At 40.1% G+C, this 26,653-nt stretch overlaps 1 protein-coding gene across 7 annotated transcripts in view; it reads right to left on the bottom strand.

The window, feature by feature from the left end:
- The window catches only part of LOC149217996 (uncharacterized), a 276,072-nt gene that overhangs the window by 121,929 nt on the left and 127,490 nt on the right, over window positions 1-26,653 (bottom strand). For all 7 annotated transcript variants that reach the window (XM_089383716.1, XM_089383717.1, XM_089383715.1 and 4 more), the window contains one exon: window positions 13,971-14,013. In XM_089383716.1, the coding sequence (XP_089239842.1) occupies window positions 13,971-14,013 (43 nt within the window). The remainder of the gene's footprint in view (window positions 1-13,970; window positions 14,014-26,653) is intronic.

The following is a 26,653-nucleotide window of genomic DNA, read 5'->3' as shown; positions in this document are numbered from 1 at the left end:
AGAGGGACGCAGAAGCAGCCAAGGGTTCATGCAGAGCCAGCCAGGGTTCACGCAGAGGCAGCTGGAGCCTGGGAGTTGCACAGTGCCTCAGAGGGCCAACGTGGGTGACGCAGAGGGCCAGAGCACTGACGCAGTGCCTCCAGATGCTGACGCAGGCCAAGCCAGAGTGACGCTGGGCTAACGCTGGGCCAGAGAGAGGCTAACACAGTCCCTAGAGGCTGATGCTGGGGTTTCGTGGGGCAGATTGGAGTTGTGGAGCTGTTGGAGTGTTTATCTGGGGTTTCAGCCAAAATATCTACTTCCAAGTAGAGAGGTACTACTACCGAGATTTTTCTCTGTTGGGTGAGCCGGATTTGGCACCTATATTGTATTCTAAAACTTCTTAATAAATCAAACCCTCAGAAAGCTGCATCGGTTTTCCCGCATTGGGTTTTTTCGGGGACATTAGTCCAAAAACAACGGTGTCACTTGTGTGTTTGATTCTATTTCCTTCAGTAGATAAATTGTAATGTGTTGAGCATGCACTTGAATTTATTTCCAGTATTTACATGGTAAGAAACTTATTAATTAACGAAACAAGTAGGTAGGAATAAATCAGTAAAGTGCATGAAGGGTTTCTAACAATTAGACTTAGAAACTTCAACATAAACTTAGGGAATATGGTTAATCAACCAATATTAATTGAGATAAGGCGTTAATCATCTAGAAACTCACTCAGATCGACCCAGAAATGATCCTAACCATTGATTAAGTTTTAATCTTGGTCGTTGGTGCTCCAACAATGTGTAAAAATTTCTGTTTTCCCACCCCGGTTTTCAGTTTCTCCTTATTTCTCCCATGTAGTTAAATGCCCATTCCCATAACCATACATTTAACAGACTGAAAAAAATAAATATTGCTGAAAACACAAATTCTGGAAATTTTTTAGAATGCTGGAAATTGCAGAATTAAAAAATCAGCAATTAAAACACTGATATTTTTGGTCAACTTGACCCTGGAAAAACCCCCTACAACTCTTGGGGAAAACCAGTTTGAGAGCTCTTCTTTATTTCTGAAAATTGCCTTTTTACAGTGAGAATTATTTAGCAAAAAATCAGCAAGCAAATTTACAACTTATCTCCTTTCCCGTGCCTCACAACAATCTGGAAATTACAGCAAACAGGACAGCAATAAATGTTGTACGGCCTCCGTTTTGTGTGCAGAAAAATCAGCAAACTGCTCCTCGATTTTTGTGCAAAAATCTGCCTTTCACTATGTGCTGAATCAGCTGTACAAATCTGCTCAACTGCTGCCTTGGAATGTGTGCCAAGCTTCTGTCTCCTTCTCCTCCCTGCTCAGAAATCTCTCTTGCTCTCCTTCTCCCAATCTGCTCATGAAAGAATGAATGACCTTTTCCTCCTTTTCCTCCTTTAATATAACTCCAAGTGACTTTTGAGTGATCCAAGTGACTTTTGGGTGATCTCTAAATCCAATGGCTGAGATTAAATGCTCATTTAAATCTCACTTTCTATTTTTTAATTCACCCCACTTTAATAAAGACCCACTTAGTCATTTATTTCCAAAGTCACTTTTCCTTTCTAATTTTTCATTTACTTTATAAAAGTTACTTTAAAATTAGACTTAGTAACTTTATCACTTAAAGTCACTTTTAAATTAGATTTAACTTTATAAAATTATAAAGTCACTTTAGGAGAAAAATTAAATTCTTTTGGACACTGTTCCCTAGGCCAAAGATCAAAGCCTAAGGGAACCACCTGTCCTCCGGTACCAAATTTCAACACTCCCTCTTACCGAGGAAGGTGTTCCTCACCACACCCATCTTGTCTCTGAAGTAGACATGCTTGCCCCGTGGTAAGGCTTTGGTAAGAATATCTGCAACCTGCTCATCAGTGGAAATATACTCAAGTTTCACAACTCCCTTCTGAACATAGTCTCTGATGAAATGATATCTGATCCCGATATGCTTTGACCTGTCATGAAATACTGGATTCTCCGTGAGTTTAATGCAACTCTGATTATCACAGTAAATCACTGAAGGTCTCAACGGCTGACCAAATAAGCCAAACAACATCTTGCGAAGCCAGATGGCCTCACAACTAGCTAGACTGGCTGCCATATACTCTGCTTCCTCTGAACTCAGTGCTACTGACTGTTGCTTCCGGCTGAACCATGACACTACTGCTGAACCCAACCCAAAACAACACCCTGAAGTGCTCTTCCTATCAGAAGCACAACCTGCCCAATCAGAATCAGTGTATCCTGCCAATCTCACTCCATCTCCCTGCCTGTAGTCCAGACCATAATCCACTGTCCCCTGCAAGTACCGCAAAATGTGTTTTGCAGCCACCCAGTGAACCTTCCTAGGCTCACACATAAACTGACTCATCGTGTTGACTGCAAAACAGATATCTGGTCTAATGTTGACCAAATACATCAAGGAACCAATCAGATGCCTATACAATGTGGGATCCACCAACTCGGAATCCGAAGCATGAAGCTTCTTCCAGTTGGTGATCATCGGTGTCGACATGGGTCTACAATCCTCCATGTGGAATCTGCTAAGGATGTCCACAATATACTTCCCCTGCCCCAGGAAGAAATGCCCCTCCTCCTGCCACACCTCCAAACCCAAAAAGTAATGCATCAAGCCGATGTCCTTCATCTCAAACTCCGCCGCAAGATCTCTCTTGCAGTGCTCTATGAGTCTCTCTGCACCTGTAATGATCAAGTCATCCACATACAACACCAGAATGAGAGGCTCCTCACCAATCACAATAAAGTAAAGGTTCGGATCTGCCTCACTCTTTGTGAAACCCATCCCTTGCAAGTATGCATCTATCATGGAGTACCAAGCTCTGGGAGCTTGCTTCAGGCCATAAAGGGCCTTCTTCAATCTGCACACATGGGACTCCTTCCCATGCACCTCAAAGCCCTGTGGCTGCTCAATGTACACCTCCTCCTGTATGAAGCCATTGAGAAATGCGGTCTTCACATCCATCTAGTGGATCTTCCAACCCATCTCTGCTGCTATCGATATAATGGAACGGATTGAAGTATATCGAGCCACGGGAGCGAAGGTCTCCTCATAATCAACTCCCTCTACCTGGGAGAACCCTCTAGCCACAAACCTCGCTTTGAATTTCTCAATGCTGCCATCTGCAGCATGCTTTACCTTGTAAAGCCATCTGGAAGTAACCACAGATTTGCCCTCAGGCCTCGGCACCACCTCCCAAATATCATTCTTCATGATAGAAGAATACTCCTCCTGCATGGCCTCTCTCCAGACCTGCTGGCTAGCTGCCTCCTCATAGCTAGAAGGCTCAGAGTTAAGGATGCTGGTAACCATCGCCATATAACTACAAAACCTCTCAGGTGGTCTACTCTCTCTGACCGGCCTCTTCGGCTCAGCAATATATGTGGCATCTCTCAAGGAGTCCTGAAGCCACTTGGGCTTCCTCTTCCCTGAGCATGCTTCTCCCATAGGAGAATGAAACTCCTCCTCCTCATCACCATCAGTAGCCTGAACTCCTGAGTGTCTGTCTGCTGTCCTCCTGCCTGCACCTGAACCTGTAGAAGCTGAGGTACCGTGTGAACTGTCCATCAGTGGACTCCCTAGTGAACTGCTCTGTGAACTGCTCTGCATGCTGCCCGGAGCACCACCCCTCTGGCTCGGCGAGCCACTGCTCACTGATGAACCTGACATCCTCATGGATGTACCTCCGGATTCTCCTGATCCCTGCCCACTGGATCCCTGCGACTGACTCAACTGCTGCTGAGGGTCTGGCTGATCCAGATACTCTAACTCCCGTGACCTCCTAAAGGCCCTGTCCTCCTCGAACTTCACATCCCGTCTGACAACAACTCTCCTCTGTGCAGGAATGTAAATCTGAAAGGCCTTTGAGGTCTCACTGTAGCCCACAAAGATACCCTTCTCTGCGGTGGGCTCTAGTTTGGTCCTCTTCTCCTTGGGTATATAGGAGTATGTAATGCATCCAAAGATATGAAGATGACCAATATCAGGCTTCTTCCCAGAGAAAGCCTCCTCCGGAGTCATGTGCCCCAAGGCACGATGCAGACTCCTGTTCTGCAAGTAAACAGCTATGTTGCAGGCCTCTGCCCACAAGAACAATGGCAACCCCTGATCATGTAACATGGCTTTGGCAGCCCCTATGATGGATCTGTTCTTCCTCTCTGCAACCCCGTTCTGCTGGGGGTTGTAAGGAACAGTGAACTCCCTCCTAATGCCTGCCTCCGCACAATAGTCAACAAACTCTCCAAGGGTGTACTCTCCTCCATTTTCCGACCTCAAGGACTTGATCTTTCGACCTGTCTGAGTCTCCACAAGAGCTCTGAACTCCTGAAACCGCTTGAAGACCTCACTCTTGGTCTTCAAAAAATAAATCCAAGTCCTCCTGGAGTGATCATCAATGAATAAAACATAGTACTCATATCCACTCAAGGAAACATGAGACATCTGACCGCTCACATCGGAATGAATCAAATCAAGTATCCCCGTCGCTCTGCTGTCACTGCTGGGAAAAGGGGATTTGGCAAACTTGCCCATCGCACAACCTCTGCAAGTATCAAAGTGATCAGTACTGAAATCTGACACACCTGTAGTGATCTCCCGTAATGTCCTCAAGGCTCCATGATACATATGTCCCATCCTGCGGTGCCAAATCTCACACAGCTCAGAACTGCTAGCTCTGCTGTCGGTACTACTGCTCAATGCCAAAAGGGGTTGGAATGCAAACTTGTACACCTTTGCATGGCGTACACCTATCACTCTAGCTGAATCAGCTGGAGTGCCCCTCGGATACATCAACACCTGTCCTCCCTTGAACAGTACCTCATATCCTCTGTCCTCCAAAGCTGAGACGGATATGAGGTTCTTCCTCATCCCTGGCACATAAAGAACCTCTGACACCTTCAAGGGAGGTTTGGACTCCCTCTGAAATGTTACTGTCCCCACCCCGACTGCTCTAACAACTCTGTCATCACCGAGTACTACCTCAATATCAGTGCCACTCTCTGAAAGCTCTGAGAAGTACTCACGGACTCCTGTCATATGACGTGAAGCCCCACTGTCCACATACCAGATACCTGAAGATGCTCCGCTAATCGAGGGAAAAGCATGCTCCCTCTGAACCTGTGTGGCAGGTGATCCTGCACTAGAGGACTCACACGTAGTGAACGCAAACTCCCGGTCAAAATGACCTGCAAAGTCCTAAATCTCTGCTGAAGCTGCCACGTCCTGGTTCTTCCCCTTCTTCTTCTTCTTCTCCAGACACACAACTGCATAGTGTCCCATCTTTTGACAATTCCAACACTTCACCTTGGAATAGTCTTTCTGTGTGTTCCCCTGTTTACCTTTACCTTTGCCTTTGCCCCCACCACTGCTTGTGGAAGCCTGCTTCTTCCCTTTGCCTTTCTTGCCTCCTGCCACCAGTGCTACATCCTCATCCTGCTCAACTGGCTTGGCTGCCCCAAGCTGTCCTTTCCTGATCTCTGTCTGAATACAATCATCCCAAAACCTCTCCCATGTGGGAAGGGTCTCACGTGCACAAACCCCATCAGCAAAGTTCAACCATGAACGGGGGAGGCCATTCACTGCAATACGCACCAACTCAGTGGATGGAATGGCCTCTCCAATCGCTGCCAACTCATCTCTCACATTGGTAATCTTTGTGAGATATCCAGCTGCACTATCATTCCCCATCTTAATGTTCTTCAGCTTCTCCTTCAGGACCATCTTCCGGTTCTCATTGGTACTCTGGTAGAGATTGGACAATGCTGTCCACATCTCATGGGCATTGCTCTTTCCTCTCACATGAGGAATGCAATGGTCTTTGATTCCGTCTAGAATCAGCCTCTTACCCTTATTGTTCTTCTTTTTATACTCAGCCAACTGAGTAACATCAGTGGGCACAACAACAGGGTTCTGTGTGGTATGCACCATGATATCCCAGACTTCTGCCTCCTCAAAGATACTCTGCATTCTCTCCTTCCAAACGCTGTAATTTATATGCCCATCCAGCCTATCCTCCACCCTCAATCCCAATGACATCCTGCTGTCCTAAAACTGAAAAATAGCACTGCTGTAGTAAAGATAAAACTGCTGTTTATGAAAAAATCAGCTTGCTGGAATTTTCTGAGTGAAAAATCAGCAACTGTAATTTTTCCTTTTGTTGTCCCAAACTGCACTTCAGCACTCAAGCTCTGATACCATGTAAAAATTTCTGTTTTCCCACCCCGGTTTTCAGTTTCTCCTTATTTCTCCCATGTAGTTAAATGCCCATTCCCATAACCATACATTTAACAGACTGAAAAAAATAAATATTGCTGAAAACACAAATTCTGGAAATTTTTTAGAATGCTGGAAATTGCAGAATTATAAAATCAGCAATTAAAACACTGATATTTTTGGTCAACTTGACCCTGGAAAAACCCCCTACAACTCTTGGGGAAAACCAGTTTGAGAGCTCTTCTTTATTTCTGAAAATTGTCTTTTTACAGTGAGAATTATTCAGCAAAAAATCAGCAAGCGAATTTACAACTTATCTCCTTTCTCGTGCCTCACAGCAATCTGGAAATTACAGCAAACAGGACAGCAATAAATGTTGTACGGCCTCCGTTTTGTGTGCAAAAAAATCAGCAAACTGCTCCTCGATTTTTGTGCAAAAATATGCCTTTCACTATGTGCTGAATCAACTGTACAAATCTGCTCAACTGTTACCTTGGAATGTGTGCCAAGTTGCTGTCTCCTTTTCCTCCCTGCTCAGAAATCTCTCTTGCTCTCCTTCTCCCAATCTGCTCATGAAAGAATGAATGACCTTTTCCTCCTTTAATATAACTCCAAGTGACTTTTGGGTGATCCAAGTGACTTTTGGGTGATCTCTAAATCCAATGGCTGAAATAGATTTAGATTAATGGCTGAGATTAAATGCTCATTTAAATCTCACTTTCCATTTTTTAATTCACCCCACTTTAATAAAGACCCACTTAGTCATTTATTTCCAAAGTCACTTTTCTTTTCTAATTTTTCATTTACTTTATAAAAGTTACTTTAAAATTAGACTTAGTAACTTTATCACTTAAAGTCACTTTTAAATTAGATTTAACTTTATAAAATTATAAAGTCACTTTAGGAGAAAAATTAAATTCTTTTGGACACTTTTCCCTAAGCCAAAGATCAAAGCCTAAGGGAACCACCTATCCTCCGGTACCAAATTTCAACACAATGGATTATAAAAGAAAGTCGATGTGGTGATGGACATCATCTAGTGCAGATACTCAGTTGCCCAGGAGAATCAATTTTCTCAGTAGCAGCATAAAAGATATAGCCAAAGGGTGAGTAGCAAGTGGAAGAGGAGAGCAGTAGCATTCCGGGAGGAAGTTTTTCAGTTCCCAAAATAGTCAAAGGAAGGAAGGCTGAAATCTTCAGAGGGCCAGCGTAGGCACTACGCAAAAGGTGACGCGGGCATCTCAGCGCAGAGGCTCGGGAACCTATTTTAGAGGCAGAAAATAGTTGTGGGGCGAGAGAAAATTCTCACAATATTTTTGCAAATATTTTCTACTTATTAGATTACCTGTTGGGCATCAAAATTATTGTACTCAAAATTGTTGATGAACATTAATAATAAAACCCTCATCTACTGCACCAATTTTCCCAAGTTGGGTTTTTCCAAGCACGATTATCTAAAACCAACTGCGTCAAATTTATTGTGTGTGTGCTAGAATTTCTCAGTTTCCAGTATTTTATCTTTTGCAGTATTTTTATGGTGAAAATTGCAGCATTGATTTTATTCGTTATTTGTCATAGCAAATAGACTGCATAATTAATTTTTGAGTTAGAACAATTATTTTCCAGTAGTTGCAATAAACAAAACTTCACAAGAGGAACTAGAAAGAGCAAAAACAAGAAAGTACTTAGATTGAGTTTTAGTTGCATTACTATCATAACTTGGATTTCTTGATCTCTTTTGAGGACAGTGACCTTCATGAGCAAAAGGGGCTTCTCTTCTTCTTCTATAGATAGACCTGTTGTTGTTGTAGCGACGATTGTTGTTGTTGGACCTTGGAGCATTACCATTTTCCAAACAGTCTCAGTCATAATGACCATGCTTATTGCAATTGTAGCATTGAAATTTTGACATGTCATTTTTAAATCTTTTATTAGAGCTCTTGGATGTTAGAGCAGGCTTTCTTGAATTAGATGGTCTCCTCTTTCTTTCCTCTTCTTGGCTTGAGCAGCAAATGCAGCAGGTTCTCCTTCTTCATGCTTTTGAATTCTTCCTCTAAAGATCATCCTGGTTTCTTTTTGAGTGCACTTGTCCAATAGCTCATCAAAAGTGGGAAACCTGTCATTGTTGCTAATGGTTGTGATAAATGTCTCCCAAATCATAGGAAAACCTCCAATGGCGATCAGCACTAGCCCTCTATAAGATACAATCTCTCCAGCAGTCAAAAGTTAATCCTTGAGTTGTGATATCCTCATGAAGTATTCTTGAATGGTCTCCCCCTTGTTCATCTTGATGTCCTTGAGTTGATTTTTCAAAGAAAGAATTTGGCTCAAGTTGTTGACTTCATACATCCAAAGGTGCCCAATGTCTATCAAAGAGAACTATGTCATCATCAAAGTAGTTGGACATAAACTATGGAAGGTTGGAGAAGCATCATATCATCCCTCAAGGGATCCTAGCTGCACGTATGAGAAACATCTAACATACACTCAAGGAATCAAGCGAAATCAACATCAGGGGTACATGAACCATAAGACAACCGTATTCAATGTCAAAGCCATCAAAGTACTTCACACAAGTACCATCTTCAAATGTCTTCTTATCTTATGATTGTGCACAAGTTACCATACTTAGCTATGGGAGGGCTATCACGTGTCCTTATTAGGTGCTTCCAACCCTAAAGGAAGGTACAGTTCCTAGTATGTTCCTTTCAAATCATAGGTGCAAGTGATAGGTGTCATGCTTGGGGTTTACTTCATGAAAGGTATCATAGTCATGTACTAAGTTATGTAAAGCATTGTCCATGAGTTCCTTTGTAGAGGGAGCACTTAGCTGCTTGAGTTACCCTTCCTCACCTTTTATTTTCCAAGCCCCCATATTTTCCTTTTTTCTTTCTTGCTTTAATATGGCTTGTTTAACAAACTTTTATTTATTTATCAAGTAATAATGATGATATAATCCCCCTTTAACAGTGGGTCGTTTATCAAGCGTCTACATAAGAAGAGGTGGAGTTCAAACTATAATTGGCCTTTGATTGCTTCACATCCCCTTAACATTCCTTTTCAATTTGATACTTGGATCATGTTGTTTCTTTTATTACATCTGCATCAACCTAGAAAAATCAATCTGGTTTTCCCAATTTTGGGTTCTAGAAGAGAAATCTGTGTATACTTTTTATTCTAGCCATTGTATATTTTCTGATTTTTTTGAAATTTGTTTGCAGCTAATTTGTGTACAGGGTTAAAGCCTCCAATGACAAGAATTAACTATGAATAATATTGAGCACTACCATCATTAGAGCCTACAGTTTGTGCTCCTCCTATACAGTGAAAGAAAGACCCAAAGGAAAGTCACAATGGACTAGGTGCACACAATAAGCACCAAGGTGAAGGGAACAAGAACACAACCAATGGCAGTCTATATTCCAATTTCAAGTCGTGATTTATACTAGAACGTATTAAACATTAAACAAACACACTTGAATGCAAAAATGGTTAATGTACCTCACAATAGATGACCCACCTCCATTGAATGAGTAAGCTAGATCAATGACTATGTTGACCGAAAAATGGATGTGAGCCATCTAAGGCTAACTATCTGTGGAACATGGCAGGGGCTACTCACTAACAAGCTACATCATAGGAGAAGTTTCCCCTAGGGTTACCCATGTATGTGAATGGATAACAGGTCTAACTACCCTAATTTGATCCCTTATGGAATAGTGTGCTTATCGGGGTCCCAAGATTAATTTTTATTTTGAGACCCATCTGTACTAGTATTATAAGTCAATTCCTTTTGTTTAGAGTGATGTTGATATACTGACTGGGTAATATAATGGATTTCGTTATTAGCATGTCAATAGAATGTACTTGTAATCTAAACTTTCTTCTTCATACATGTAACGTTTCCTTGATTCCCTTTTTCTAGCATGTATTCTTTGCACACTCGTGTCACTTTATTGATCATTACATGTTTGTTGGTAGAGATACTTGGATTTTTTTCAACATTTGTACTTCCACATCTACAGATACCCCTACAATTGAATTTCCATATTTTTGAGTTGTGATGTACACTAGATCTGTGTTGGTTCCTTTCTCCGTAATTTGTGTTTTTCATGTCTAAATACTTCATTAGTACAATAGATTGGTCATTTTTTCTTTATTGATCAATGTTACTTTGTTGGTAAGTCACTCTAAATTGTTCCAGAATCCATAGTGACTTATTATCATTCTTTAGCTTCTTAAATTCAGTAAGCTTTGATTATGATCCTTCAAGCATGAAAGTTTCATTATTCTCTAGCTTGTCACCTTTCTTTTTAGGTTCAAGATTCTTCAGCTTCTCCTCTTTTACCTTGATTTGTTTAAGTAACCTTCGATTGAGGTTCCGTAGGTAGAACTTTCCTCATCTTTTTTCGATAATTCCTTCTCAAGATCTTGATTCTATTGTTCTAATTTTTTATCACACTACTTATCCTTTTCCTAATAATTCACCACTAAATATATTCCCAAGATACATATATTTTTGTTGTTGTTTAGCTAGTTCATCCTCTAATACATTCTTGTTTTGTTGATGTTTTGCTGGTTCATGCTCTAAGCAGAACTTTCCTCATCATTTCTGGTAGTTTCTTCTCAAGACTTTGATTCTCTTGTTCTAATTTTTTATCACACTACTTATCCTTTGATTTCTTGATTTGCGCTAGCTTTTTACTAAGATCTTTTAGGCTAGGGATTTCCTCATCTTTTTTCTAATAATTCATCACCAAATATATTCCCAAAATATGTATATTTTGTTGTTGTTTGGCTAGTTTGTCCTCTAACACCTTGTTTTGTTAATTTGTCCTCTAATACTTTCTTGTTTTGTTGATGTTTTGCTAGATCATGCTCTAACTTTTTGCATGTCACTTTGATAATCCATTAGAATAAAGTATTGTCACAATATGGGAAATTGTCTCTTTGATTTTTAAAGGTCTCCAAACATTTGATCTCCTTTACACAAAAGGGATATTTCACCAAAAAGGTAAAATAATTTGTGGATAATTAACTGGTATATAATGCAAAAGCGTCACAAATTTAACTAATTCAATAGTTTCATTTTATATGAAGCACTAATCCGGTTGACTTTTCAAATGGTTCCTAATAACCCTTATCATTGAACTTTGGCATTTTAAACTTCAATTAATTTTACACTCCAGCCCTTGATAACGAAAGGCCCATTGTGTTTTTGTTGGGGGTATACTTTTAGTATTTACTATACTAGAAGTTCTTTATTCCTCCTTAATTACTTTTTTAAACCTTTTGAAATTCCACCATATTCATTTTTCTTGTACCTTTTGGTACTCTAATGAAGAATATTTTAATATTGTCCTTAATAATTGACTTGACCTATATGATGGTGTATGAGCCCTCTAATAAATACTGAGTTAATTTTGTTGAGTTTTAGAGAACCTTCTCTACTGACATTTAAATATTTTTCACATTCATCATTAAACAATTACACAGAAGACATCAACAACATACTATTTATGACAGTAGGATCATGAAGAGACAGCCACACAAAGAACAAAAGAGTTTACCCTACGAAAACCCACATGGGGGAAAAACCCAGCAACCTTTTCCTTAGAGAAATCATCAAGTTCAACAGAGATACATCAGTCAAATACAAGGTCAAACAGACCAACAATTTAGCTAGGTCAAACCTGGTCCAACTCCATCTTAGTCAAGTCCTCTGCCCACAGAATTTGTGTCTGATTAGGTCTGCTTGGAATTCTGTCTCCTGCCTTCCACCGAACTCGGTCCCTCCACAGAGATTAAATCTTGTCACAAAGATCTGGTCTTGTCACAGAGATTTTGTTCTAGCACAGAGAATTTTTCCAGCACAAAGACCTAGTACAGAGATTCAGTCCTGCCATACAGAGAGAGAAATTCATCATTCACCAAGCCTTTGTTTTCGCCCTCCTTTCTTGTCTCCTTTGCATGGCTCAACAGAAGATATTATATCTTGATGATCAGATCCGAATTGGTGGTTGAGAAGATGTTGAATGCCTCATATATATAGAGATCCAATAGACCGAATGGGTGTCTTTTTTGACAGAGCCGACTTAAACACTTGACGGGGCCGACTTGACTAGGAGGAGGCCAACTTGGCTTCTTTTGGAGCCAAAAATTCTATTTTTAAAAATTCAAATTTTCTTCTTTTGAAAAGAGCATAAAGAACATGATTTACAATATTTTTCTTTTGATCCAAGCATGAAAAACATGCTCTATAAATTTATTACAAATACATCAGGAGTATATATATTAATTATGAAGACCGACCATAGCTACAAAATTCAATAAACTGTTCACTTCAATTAATAATGTTGTCAACCATATAATGGTAAGTCATTTTATTGACACCTCTTTGCATCACAAGTATTAGGATTACGCTAACAATGGCAGCTCAAATCATGGCTAGAATGGAAAAATTGGTGGCTTGATTGTTTAAATAATTTGACTGATCAAACTTGTGTAAAGTTGCAACCTTTCGATTGGAATCACAAAAATGGTATTGGCAGTGACCCAACTTAGCAATTATTCATTATTCATCCCCACATTCTATCTATTCTTTTGGCAACAGAGACAATATACATGCTTGCAGCAGCACTGGCATATTCAAGATAGTTTTGCAAATGCAATTTCACGTGATCTCTGTTGTAGCAGTGATAGGCAGCAAACACTTGTTATGTTTTGGCAGCCTCACTTAGCTCTTCAGAAAACAACAATGGCAACGTCTTCTGAAAGAGAGGTAGCTGCCGAGATCTCAGTGACCCTTCCTCAAGGAAACATGTCTTATGGCAGAGCACTTAGGTTAATGTCTTTGAATTATTATCAACAGCAGGATTTCTCTTTTTTCATTTTTTTTAATGAAAGTGATCATGTCTGCAAATTGCAGCAAAGTAATCAATGTTTAGTGAAAATTCTGAATGATGAATGGCCAAAGGCCCATTGTGTTCAAAGACCAATTTCAAAGAAACTTTGAAAATTGTATTTGGCAAAAAGCCGGATCAAAAAAGGTCTAAAAGAACTATGGCTAAAAGCCATATCAGAACATAGCTTTGATACCAAATGAAATAAGCAATAGCTCATTTCTTGAATATCCAACATAAGAAGGATAATAGACTGAAATACGCATAGGACAAATAATATATAAAACAATTTAATAAGATATGAATAAATGAGATACCTACAATGGTGAGTAATCTTTGCATTTTATAGGCCTCAAGGCAACCTTTCACATAAAGCTATGTCTTTATGTGATGCACCTTTTAATGATCAATATCCTAGCTTTTATAGTTTAGGTATATATTTGTGAATAATGTTTATTTTTTAATACGTAATAGATTAATTGTAGTAAGCTAGTAGAGGCTCCCAACAATTTGAGATGTGTTCAACCAGTAATGTTTGTTCGTTTGGCTTTCCATGAAGCCAGTTTCATGCATCAGCTCTCAAACCTGGATTTGTATTACCCTATGCATGCAAGTTTCGAGACTATATGATCTCAAACACCTCCCAACTCTCTCTCCAAGAGCACCATAAAAGAAAGATCACCCATTCCCTTTTAGTACAAGACTATCATCAATCTAGAGAAATTAAGTGATAGATTTCAAATACAACATAATAATTTGAAAGCTACCTAGAATTATTCTAATAGGGTTCCAAATATGGAAAACCAAAAGACAATACTACTTACACAAAGTTCTTCAACGCAAAGAACATTCCGAAGTCGCAAATGTCTGGTAATAAGAAAATGAGAGTTTGTCAGTGGCTTATTTCATTTTCTTGTGAAAATTAACATAGTGAAAAGAGCACCTTAACGCATTGTATGCATCATAATATATATGTGGAAAGAACAATTTCATAGTCTTCCCAAGAAATGGACTATAAATGACAATAATTGTTGCAACTTATGCCCATGACCTTATATTCTCCACAAAATTTACTAACTAATCAATCTAAATATTAGACAACGCTCTACAATCCAATAGATAAGATACATAGATCAAGATAATTAATTAATGTCCAATAAATGACCACAAATAGGTTAATGGGATCGCTAAGTACATGTGTGAGAAGACAAAGTGTGAGAAGTAAAGAATGCCAAGTCTGAGGAATGATTAGGCGCTCATCAAACAATTCATGATGTTGCAAACCTCCAAAATTAAATATATTTCCACAAAGAATGCATAGGCATATATCAATCAAACAATTGATAAGATGACGAAAATAATAGTACACAAGGTTTGTATAAATAAATATTGAATGGGAAATATACATGAAAACTCATGTTCCTTAGTCGTATTTTATATTTAATTAATGTTAATAGTGTGTGTGTCTGTGTGTTGAATTATGTTGAATGGTGTTGTCATTGATGTCAACGCTAGACTCTAGTTAATGAATGCTCTTATATTTGTCTGGACTACATCAAATTGGAAGCCCCATTGAAGGATGGTTGGAAACCTTAGCTCCAAGGTTTGAATGTCCTGGTCAATGGACATAGCCCAAACTATTTAAGGTTTTTGAAGAAGCTAATCAATGAATTTGTCCCAGAAATCCTCGCTAATGGATTCTCCCCATCAAGATGATTCTAGTGGTATATGGCATGCCCTAAGAAGCCTCCCGGTTTAAGAGGGATTCACGTTTAAAGTTGAAGACCCCAGTTCATACGTCAAAACCCCTTGAGGTGGCACCTCCTTAACCAAGTCAAAGATCATGCCATATGACCCCTCTCCAAGAATTAAAATAACATTAGAACATTTTGTTCTTAAATCAAAGGCTAAGTCAAATACAAGGTTCTAAGGTCCAAGGTCAAAACTCCATTCTAAGGTCAACCTCAAGATCATAAAGGTATCTATTGAAGAAAATTAATTAATCTTCATAGATGAAAAGGGAATATTATTAAAATGATTGGTTCTTGGGACCTACAAAATGTTATATATATATATATATATATATATATATATATATATATAGATAGATTTAAATCCAAACTAAATTACTATTATATATAAAATATATAGGAAATAATGTAAATGATAATAGTTATAAATAATGATTAGTTAATTAGTAATTAGGTTGAAGATGCATGTCTGAATGAGACATGACTCTCCATGAAGAGGCACCTGCCTAGCATATATATTATAAACAGGCCTCTCACTCTCATTTGTATCATCATTCTTATTCATACATTTTAATATATTCTTGTATCTCAATGGATATCTACATATTCCAAGTATTTTGGAGCGTTTAACCTGAAGAACAAACTTTGTTCGCTTCATTTGGTATCAGAGCAGTTCAGTCTTCTAGGCTACTTAACCGCTGCACAGAGCCACCTTCTCCGATAAAGGTCTTTGACCGTCAAATTTGTCAACATCGTTGCCGTTAAAGCGTTTCGCTACCAGTTTCTAGAGATTCTCCATACTGCTGACAGGCCTTGTCCATTAGAAGAGTTTAAAGAAAAAAGAGTTAAAAAAATATATGAAAAAAATTATATACAAATATATATATATATATATATATATATATATATATATACGAGAAAAGAAAATTAAAATAAATTAAAAGCTAAAAAACAAAAACAAAAGAAAAAGCAAGTCAACCGCTACCCGACGGGCTGCACAAACACCATTGTCATTAGCAGTTGCACATCCTCATCTACTACATTAGGTCCACTACTTAGCCAACATATTTTCTTTGTGGGTCGCTACACAAGCTGTCCACCACTGCCTCCCAATAGGGCATCGACGGACTGCCATAACCGGCTATTCGTTGCAACCACGAAACGTCGCCTCCATCACTGGCAACACCCCACCACAAGCTATCTTCTGATACTTCTTTCCTTTGCTACCCCCGCCCCTCGCCGACCCCAGGACACCCGCATCCATCACTATCTCCACCACCGCCGCACTGTATAGAGCCTTTAACATAACCACATTCACGTACTTATCTGTGCCATCACAGGTATTCACCCTCTACCTGTTTGTGCTACTCGCACTCAAGTCCGTAAAGCAATATCAAGTCACTATATATGCTACTGTGATTCTAGCCATCGTTATACATAGATATCCATTCACCGTATAGTCACTACTGTTTTTTTTCCTACCCATACAATCTATACATTAAAATTATTGCCACCGTGGAGAAGAATAGTCAAGTGAGGGAGGAAAGGTTGACCAATGCGTCCATACATGTTCTCTTGCATCCGTACATTCACAAGTTGTATCTCTTAATCACACCTTTAAGTTTGGAGTTAAACATCATAACTAAAAAAGGGGATATATACCTATATAGATAAAGAGAGTACATTAAAAATTATAAGGAAGTGAAGTATAATTTTATATATATAATTCAACTTGGACAATATTTAAATTGTCTTTTTGAAATACATAAGGAGTTATAAGGTTCAAACACTTTTTAGAAAGGGATTTAAGTGCCAAGTTATACCCTATTGTGAAAAGATATTAAGATTCCTTTTAAAAGGAAGAGGATTATAAAAAAAAAGAAGGGAGTAATATTTTAGAAAAGGTTATTTAAAAAAAAAACCCTAAGTTCATCTTGACAAAAGCAAAAATGGAGACAATTGCTGACGAGAAAGAAATTGAGTCGAAGTAGGAAATGAAAGAGGGAAGATTTCCTAAAACTTTTAGTATATGTGTCAATGCACTATTTAAAATCAAAGGATCACTTGCGAGAAATGATGTTATCATCTCTATTGATCCTACTCAAAATAATAATTATGTTAGTACTAAATGTGCTAACCAATTAGTGATTCCTGAATCAAATATAATTGAAACGAATTTTGTTGACACAAGTGACAAACAATATGACATAAGCAATCTACAACTAAGTATTGGAGACTATACTTTCGTATTGCAATTCACAATTAAAACCTTATTTTGTGACAATAGTGATATAATTCTAGGTTCGCCCTGGATTGAATCACTAGGATCTGTTATCCTAAATATGAAGAAGAAGTTTTTGACATTTTCATACAAAAAGAAAAAGATAACATTATAGGATGTTACAATGAAGCCAGATTTTGTAACACTAGAAGATATGCAAGATATCGCAAAAGTCATTTCTCAAGAAAGTAAAAAAGTAATACAAAATATGCAAGCGGAAATTGACAAAATCACCATTGACAAAAATAAAGAAGTTACTCGCCTCAAGAACCACAACGAGAAATTATTGATGCAAATTAAGAAACTTAAAAATGACAAAAAAAAAAATCAAAAGCAAACTATAAGAACTCAACACGGAAAAATATCGAAGTCTTCAGATGTAGCTGACCAAGTTGAAGAAAGAGGAATGAATATTGATTCAGTCAATATCAGAACTCAAGAAGATGACAACCCAGTTGAGGGGAAACATATTCAGATGTTGCAGTTCAAACGATGAAAATTTCAAGTGAAGAATCTGTAATTAAATTAACAACATCAGTTTCTGAAGTAAATCAAAAATATTCCAGATGCATGATAAGGGAAAACCAAACCAAAGAACCCCTTATCTACATCTAAATCACGTCGATAGACACCACAATCAATCTATGGATCAGTATCAATCAAAACATAAAGGACAAACTTATGTTTCGAAGACTACTAATGTCAGTACAATTCAGTCATGTGACAACAATTCACACAAAGTATCCAATAATTCCACAAAAGATTAATCTAGGATGGTCTGACCCCTTCTCAGTGCGAAATTTTTGTTTATCACTTAGAAGATCATATCAACTTATATCAACGAAGATGACAATACCGAGACAAGAAGACATTCGAAAACCGAAAAAGAGATCAAGCCTTTTGCATCAACAAGCTTTGAGGACAAAGCTTTTTTGAGGAGGAAGGCAATGTTATGAATAAAATATATAGGAAATACTGTAAATGATAATAATATAAATAATGATTAGTTAATTAGTAATTAGGTTGAAAAGGCATGTCTAAATGAGACATGACTCTCCATGAAGAGGCACTTGCCTAGTATATAAACAGGCCTCTCACTTTGATTTGTATCATCATTCTTATTCACACATTTTAATATATTCTTGTATCTCAATGGATATCTACATATTCCAAGTCTTTTGGAGTGTTTAACCTGAAGAACGAACTTTGTTCGCTTCAATTACAGATATTAGGTCTAAGAAGACCCCTTCAACAAACTTACATACCTAACTTATAATATGCATTACCCTAAAATCTAAGAGTGCAATGCCTCAGAGAAGCCCTCCATGGTAGGAATTCGTTGCTTCTTAGAAGCCCTACACTATTTATAAAAAGAAACCTTAGATCTATCTTGTGGTATGTTGTCATGTCCCCATTTAAAAAATTTGTCCAGGAAATTCTCAATTTTGCAATTTTGGCAATTAATATAATATTAGATAAATAAAACTTAGGAGAAATAAGTTGTTGAGGTGTTAAATAATTTTTTGGAGAAAAGGTTGTTGGAAAAACTGAGAGGGGGGGTGAACCAGTATTTCTTAGCAATTAGCACTTTATTAATCTTTTTCAGAGCATTAGTTAATCTTCAATTATTATTGTTCTTGTTCTGATAATCATAAACAATAATGAATAGTAAACAACACCATACAACAATACAGAAAGATAAAACAGTGGACACAGAAATTTTTAGGTGGAAAACCCCCTCCGGGTCAAAAACCACATAATGTTTCTTAGTAATTGTCTTCTCCTTCTCTTTAAAAGAAAAGTAATTACATCAAATTTTCAACTACAACTGAACAAGGCTCCAACCCCCTAATTCACAGGTTACAACCTATAGGATGCTACTAAACTCTAATAACCTATTGCAACCAGAAGGATGCCCCAATGCCCTATAAATCAGGCCACAACCTGACGAGTGCCCCAACGCTCTGTTTACCAGTTGTTGTCAAAAGGATGCTTCATCGCCTTGTAGTTTATCAGTCCCAACTAAAAGGACGCCCCAACAACCTATGCAAGCTATGACCTGCCCTAGCACTACCTTGCCGCCCTAATGTGTTCTCAGGCCACAACCTGAAGGTGAGTCCAATCACCTGCCTTGCACCACCCTGCCACCCTAATCAACAAGCAGACCACGTTTCACAATTTTCAGACTGGATCCCCTTGTGCTCTGAAGCAATATAGTAAAGTTGTAAAGAAGATGTTGTACATCTATCAAATCCCAGTAGCCACTGACCACTGCACAATCTTGTTCAAACTGATCACTACACAATGTTGCACATCAATTCACTGCTAGACAAGACATCACCATCACTGCTCAAACTGCACATCATTATTATTGCACACATAGATCATTGCACATCTGATCACCGCTCAACATCAAGAGCTCACAACATTGGCTACCATTGCACGTGACTGTACTGCATTGTTCACGAATGAATAAGCATCAAGACTCATATGCTTCATTGTTCCAAACTACTCATAATGTTGCAACCATCTGGTATTGCTATCAAATGATGGCACAAACCAAGGTGCCTCAAGTCATCCCTATGACCTGCTACCAATGGTCTCAAGCTCATTCGACGGAGAGCTACCAGCATATGTCTAAACACTGCTGCTCAGCTAGTCAAAAACCTGATATCCATCTTTACATCAATATGTTGTACACGTGGATGATATTACCTTCAAGGACAGCTGCCCTGCAAGGTTATAGTTGTTTCATTGTACACTCTATAGGTCATCACTACAAAACCCTGGGTCATCATAGTTTATGTCAAGTCAAAGTCAAACTATTATGTCATAACTAAAGTTAGGTCTTCAAGAACTATTATCAAATAATCGTACTACTGCAATGCTTGTATGTCACATGTTTTTCATAGAATAGTCACTGACATATTTTATTTAATGTTACTTATATCATCAAGTGTTATTAGCTTATCATAAGGATGAGTCCCATTAGTCAAAGTATATGATAAGTTATTACATCATATCACTAAGTCCCATCAAGATCTAGAATTCAATTCATTGTTAAGGTCATTGTACAATATGTCAAGCTGTCAAGTCAATTGTCATGTCAAGGTCATGTGATTTTTTCACTAATGTGTGAAGTCATGGTCTATGTCACTTGTTGTCCCATTACATATAGTCACATTACTTGTCAAGAGTTATGTCAAGGTGAAAGTCAATCAAGTCTCTATTACAAGTCAGAACATCACATCAAGGATTTAGTATCACAAGGTTACAATCTCACTATTTGTGAATTCCACACACTTGTAAAAATTCTGTTTCCCACCCGGGTTTTCAGTTTCACCTTATTTCTCCCATGTAGTTAAATGCCCATTCCCATAACCATACATTTAACAGACTGAAAAAATAAATATTGCTGAAAACACAAATTCTGGAAATTGTTCAGAATGCTAGAAATTGCAGAAATAAAAATCAGCAATTAAAAAACAGCCATTAAAACACATTTAAACTCAGTGATTTTTGGTCAACTTGACCCTGGAAAAACCCCTTACAACTCTTGGGGAAAACCAGTTTGAGAGCTCTTCTTTATTTCTGGAAAATGCCTTTTACAGAGAGAAAATTTTTCAGCAAAAATCAGCAAAACAGAAATTTTTCCAGCAAGCAAACTTATCTGTTTTTCAACTAACAGACAATCTGGAAAATGGCTGTACGAGTTGTACGGACCGTACGGATGTACGGACTTGTACGGACAGACCTCGAAATTCGTGCAGAAAATCGCCTCCTCGATATTCGTGCTGAAAATCAATTTTTTCACTGTTTTGCTCACTAAATCTGCCTTTTTCTGCTTGTTCTTTGAGCTGTACGGATTTGCTGAAGTGCTGCCTTGGTATTTGTGCCAAACTGCTGCCTCTTTCTCCTCCTTGTCCAGAAATCTCCTTTGCTCTCTTGCTCTCCTTCTCCCAATCTACTCATGAAAGAATGAATGATCTTTTTCTCCTTTTCCTCCCTTAACCAACCCTAAATGACTTTTGGGTGATCCCTAAATCCAATGGCTGAAATAGATTTAGATCAATGGCTGAGATTAAATGCTCATTTAAATCTCACTTTCTATTTTTTAATTCACCCCACTTTAATAAAGACCCACTTAGTCATTTATTTCCAAAGTCACTTTTCCTTTCTAATTTTTCATTGACTTTATAAAGTCACTTTAAAATTAGACTTAGTAACTTTATCACTTAAAGTCACTTTCAAATTAGATTTAACTTTATAAAAATTATAAAGTTACTTTAGGAGAAAAATTAAATTCTTTTGGACACTTTTCCTTAGGCCAAAGATCAAAGCCTTAGGGAACCACCTGTCCTCCGATACCAAATTTCAACACTCCCTCTTACCGAGGAAGGTGTTCCTCACCACACCCATCTTATCTCTGAAGTAGACATGCTTGCCCCGTGGTAAGGCTTTGGTAAGAATATCTGCAACCTGCTCATCAGTGGAAATATACTCAAGCTTCACAACTCCCTTCTGAACATAGTCTCTGATGAAATGATATCTGATCCCGATATGCTTTGACCTGTCATGAAATACTGGATTCTCCGTGAGTTTAATGCAACTCTGATTATCACAGTAAATCACTGAAGGTCTCAAAGGCTGACCAAAGAAGCCAAACAACATCTTGCGAAGCCAGATGGCCTCACAACTAGCTAGACTGGCTGCCATATACTCTGCTTCCGCTGAACTCAGTGCTACTGACTGCTGCTTCCGGCTGAACCATGACACTACTGCTGAACCCAACCCAAAACAACACCCTGAAGTGCTCTTCCTATCAGAAGCACAACCTGCCCAATCAGAATCAGTGTATCCTGCCAATCTCACTCCATCTCCCTGCCTATAGTCCAGACCATAATCCACTGTCCCCTGCAAGTACCGCAAAATGTGTTTTGCAGCCACCCAGTGAACCTTCCTAGGCTCACACATAAACTGACTCATCGTGTTGACTGTAAAACAGATATCTGGTCTAGTGTTGACCAAATACATCAAGGAACCAATCAGCTGCCTGTACAATGTGGGATCCACCAACTCGGAATCCGAAGCATGAAGCTTCTTCCAGTTGGTGATCATCGGTGTCGACATGGGTCTACAATCCTCCATGTGGAATCTGCTAAGGATGTCCACAATATACTTCCCCTGCCCCAGGAAGAAATGCCCCTCCTCCTGCCACACCTCCAAACCCAAAAAGTAATGCATCAAGCCGATGTCCTTCATCTCAAACTCCGCCGCAAGATCTCTCTTGCAGTGCTCTATGAGTCTCTCTGCACCTGTAATGATCAAGTCATCCACATACAGCACCAGAATGAGAGGCTGCTCACCAATCACAATAAAGTAAAGGTTCGGATCTGCCTCACTCTTTGTGAAACCCATCCCCTGCAAGTATGCATCTATCCTGGAGTACCAAGCTCTGGGAGCTTGCTTCAGGCCATAAAGGGCCTTCTTCAATCTGCACACATGGGACTCCTTCCCATGCACCTCAAAGCCCTGTGGCTGCTCAATGTACACCTCCTCCTGTATGAAGCCATTGAGAAATGCGGTCTTCACATCCATCTGGTGGATCTTCCAACCCATCTCTGCTGCTATCGATATAATGGAGCGGATCGAAGTATATCGAGCCACGGGAGCGAAGGTCTCCTCATAATCAACTCCCTCTACCTGTGAGAACCCTCTAGCCACAAACCTCGCTTTGAATTTCTCAATGCTGCCATCTGCAGCATGCTTTACCTTGTAAAGCCATCTGGAAGTAACCACGGATTTGCCCTCAGGCCTCGGCACCACCTCCCAAACATCATTCTTCACGATAGAAGAATACTCCTCCTGCATGGCCTCTCTCCAGACTTGCTGGCTAGCTGCCTCCTCATAGCTAGAAGGCTCAGAGTCAAGGATGCTGGTAACCATCGCCATATAACTACAAAACCTCTCAGGTGGTCTACTCTCTCTGACCGGCCTCTTCGGCTCAGCAACAGATGTGGCATCTCTCAAGGTGTCCTGAAGCCACTTGGGCTTCCTCTTCCCTGAGCATGCTTCTCCCATAGGAGAATGAAACTCCTCCTCCTCATCACCATCAGTAGCCTGAACTCCTGACTGTCTGTCTGCTGTCCTCCTGCCTGCACCTGAACCTGTAGAGGCTGAGGTACCGTGTGAACTGTCCATTAGTGGACTCCCTAGTGAACTGCTCTGCATGCTGCCCGGAGCAGCACCCCTCTGGCTCGGCGAGCCACTGCTCACTAATGGACCTGACATCCTCATGGATGTACCTCCGGATCCTCCTGATCCCTGCCCACTGGATCCCTGTGACTGACTCAACTGCTGCTGAGGGTCTGGCTGATCCAGATACTCTAACTCCCGTGACCTCCTAAAGGCCCTGTCCTCCTCGAACTTCACATCCCGTCTGACAACAACTCTCCTCTGTGCAGGAATGTAAATCCGAAAGGCCTTTGAGGTCTCACTGTAGCCCACAAAGATACCCTTCTCTGCGGTGGGCTCTAGTTTGGTCCTCTCCTCCTTGGGTATATAGGAGTATGTAATGCATCCAAAGATATGAAGATGACCAAGATCAGGCTTCTTCCCAGAGAAAGCCTCCTCAGGAGTCATGTGCCCCAAGGCACGATGCGGACTCCTGTTCTGCAAGTAAACAGCTGTGTTGCAGGCCTCTGCCCACAAGAACAATGGCAACCCCTGATCATGTAACATGGCTTTGGCAGCCCCTATGATGGATCTGTTCTTCCTCTCCGCAACCCCGTTCTGCTGGGGGTTGTAAGGAACAGTAAACTCCCTCCTAATGCCTGCCTCCGCACAATAGTCAACAAACTCTCCAAGGGTGTACTCTCCTCCATTGTCCGACCTCAGGGACTTGATCTTTCGACCTATCTGAGTCTCCACAAGAGCTCTGAACTCCTGAAACCGCTTGAAGACCTCACTCTTGGTCTTCAAGAAATAAATCCAGGTCCTCCTGGAGTGATCATCAATGAATAAGACATAGTACTCATATCCACTCAAGGAAACATGAGACATCCGACCGCTCACATCGGAATGAATCAAATCAAGTATCCCAGTCGCTCTGCTGTCACTGCTGGGAAAAGGGGATTTGGCAAACTTGCCCATCGCACAACCTCTGCAAGTATCATGGTGATCAGTACTGAAATCTGGCACACCTGTAGTGATCTCCCGCAATGTCCTCAAGGCTCCATGAGACATGTGCCCCATCCTGCGGTGCCAAATCTCACACAGCTCAGAACTGCTAGCTCTGCTGTCGGTACTACTGCTCAATGCCAAAAGGGGCTGGAATGCAAACTTGTACACCTTTGCATGGCGTACACCTATCACTCTCGCTGAATCAGCTGGAGTGCCCCTGGGATACATCAACACCTGTCCTCCCCTAAACAGCACCTCATATCCTCTGTCCTCTAAAGCTGAGACGGATATGAGGTTCTTCCTCATCCCTGGCACATAAAGAACATCTGACACTTTCAAGGGAGGTCTGGACTCCCTCTGAAATGTCAGTGTACCCACCCCGACTGCTCTAACAACTCTGTCATCACCGAGTACTACCTCAATATCAGTGCCACTCTCTGAAAGCTCTGAGAAGTACTCCCGGACTCCTGTCATGTGACGTGAAGCCCCACTGTCCACATACCAGATACCTGTAGATGCTCCGCTAATCGAGGGAAAAGCATGCTCCCTCTGAACCTGTGTGGCTGGTGATCCTGCACTAGAGGACTCACATGTAGTGAACGCAAACTCCCGGTCAAAACGACCTGCAAAGTCCTCAATCTCAGCTGAAGCTGCCACATCCTGGTTCTTCCCCTTCTTCTTCTTCTTCTCCGGACACACAACTGCATAGTGTCCCATCTTCTGACAATTCCAACACTTCACTTTGGAATAGTCCTTCTGTGAGTTACCCTGTTTACCTTTACCTTTGCCTTTGCCTCCACCACCGCTTGTGGAAGCCTGCTTCTTCCCTTTGCCTTTCTTGCCTCCTGCCACCAGTGCTACGTCCTCATCCTGCTCAACTGGCTTGGCTGCCCCAAGCTGTCCTTTCCTGATCTCTGTCTGAATACAATCATCCCAAAACCTCTCCCATGTGGGAAGGGTCTCACGTGCACAAACCCCATCAGCAAAGTTCAACCATGAACGGGGAAGGCCATTCACTGCAATACGCACCAACTCAGTGGATGGAATGGCCTCTCCAATCGCTGCCAACTCATCTCTCACATTGGTAATCTTTGTGAGATATCCAGCTGCACTATCATTCCCCATCTTAATGTTCTTCAGCTTCTCCTTCAGGACCATCTTCCGGTTCTCATTGGTACTCTGGTAGAGATTGGACAATGCTGTCCACATCTCATGGGCATTGCTCTTTCCTCTCACATGAGGAATGCAATGGTCTTTGATTCCGTCTAGAATCAACCTCTTACTCTTGTTGTTCTTTCTATTATAAGCTGCCAACTGAGTAGCATCAGTAGGCACAACAACAGGGTGCTGTGCTGTATGCACCATGATATCCCAGACTTCTGCCTCCTCAAAGATACTCTGCATTCTCTCCTTCCAAACGCTGTAATTTGTATGCCCATCCAACCTATCCTCCACCCTCAATCCCAATGACATCTTGCTGTCCTAAAACTGAAAAATAGCACTGCTGTGGTAAAGATAAAACTGCTGTTTATGAAAAATCAGCTTGCTGGAATTTTCTGAGTGAAAAAATCAGCAGCTGTATTTTTTCCTTTTGCTGTCCCAAACTGCCCTTCAGCACTCAAGCTTCGATACCATGTAAAAATTCTGTTTCCCACCCCGGTTTTCAGTTTCACCTTATTTCTCCCATGTAGTTAAATGCCCATTCCCATAACCATACATTTAACAGACTGAAAAAATAAATATTGCTGAAAACACAAATTCTGGAAATTTTTCAGAATGCTGGAAATTGCAGAAATAAAAATCAGCAATTAAAAAACAGCCATTAAAACACATTTAAACTCAGTGATTTTTGGTCAACTTGACCCTGGAAAAACCCCCTACAACTCTTGGGGAAAACCAGTTTGAGAGCTCTTCTTTATTTCTGGAAAATGCCTTTTACAGAGAGAAAATTTTTCAGCAAAAATCAGCAAAACAGAAATTTTTCCAGCAAGCAAACTTATCTGTTTTTCAGCTAACAGACAATCTGGAAAATGGCTGTACGAGCTGTACGGACCGTACGGACGGCCGTACGGACAGACCTCGAAATTCGTGCAGAAAATCGCCTCCTCGATATTCGTGCTGAAAATCAATTTTTTCACTGTTTTGCTCACTAAATCTGCCTTTTTCTGCTTGTTCTTTGAGCTGTACGGATTTGCTGAAGTGCTGCCTTGGTATTTGTGCCAAACTGCTGCCTCTTTCTCCTCCTTGTCCAAAAATCTCCTTTGCTCTCTTGCTCTCCTTCTCCCAATCTGCT

The sequence above is a fragment of the Pinus tabuliformis genome, chromosome Q, assembly GCF_031772625.1.
Source record: "Pinus tabuliformis cultivar Carrire ecotype Pingquan chromosome Q, CPIR1, whole genome shotgun sequence".
NCBI lineage: Eukaryota > Viridiplantae > Streptophyta > Pinopsida > Pinales > Pinaceae > Pinus > Pinus tabuliformis.
The sequence above is the reverse complement of the archived record's forward strand: the minus strand, read 5'-3'. Positions and strand labels throughout refer to the sequence as shown.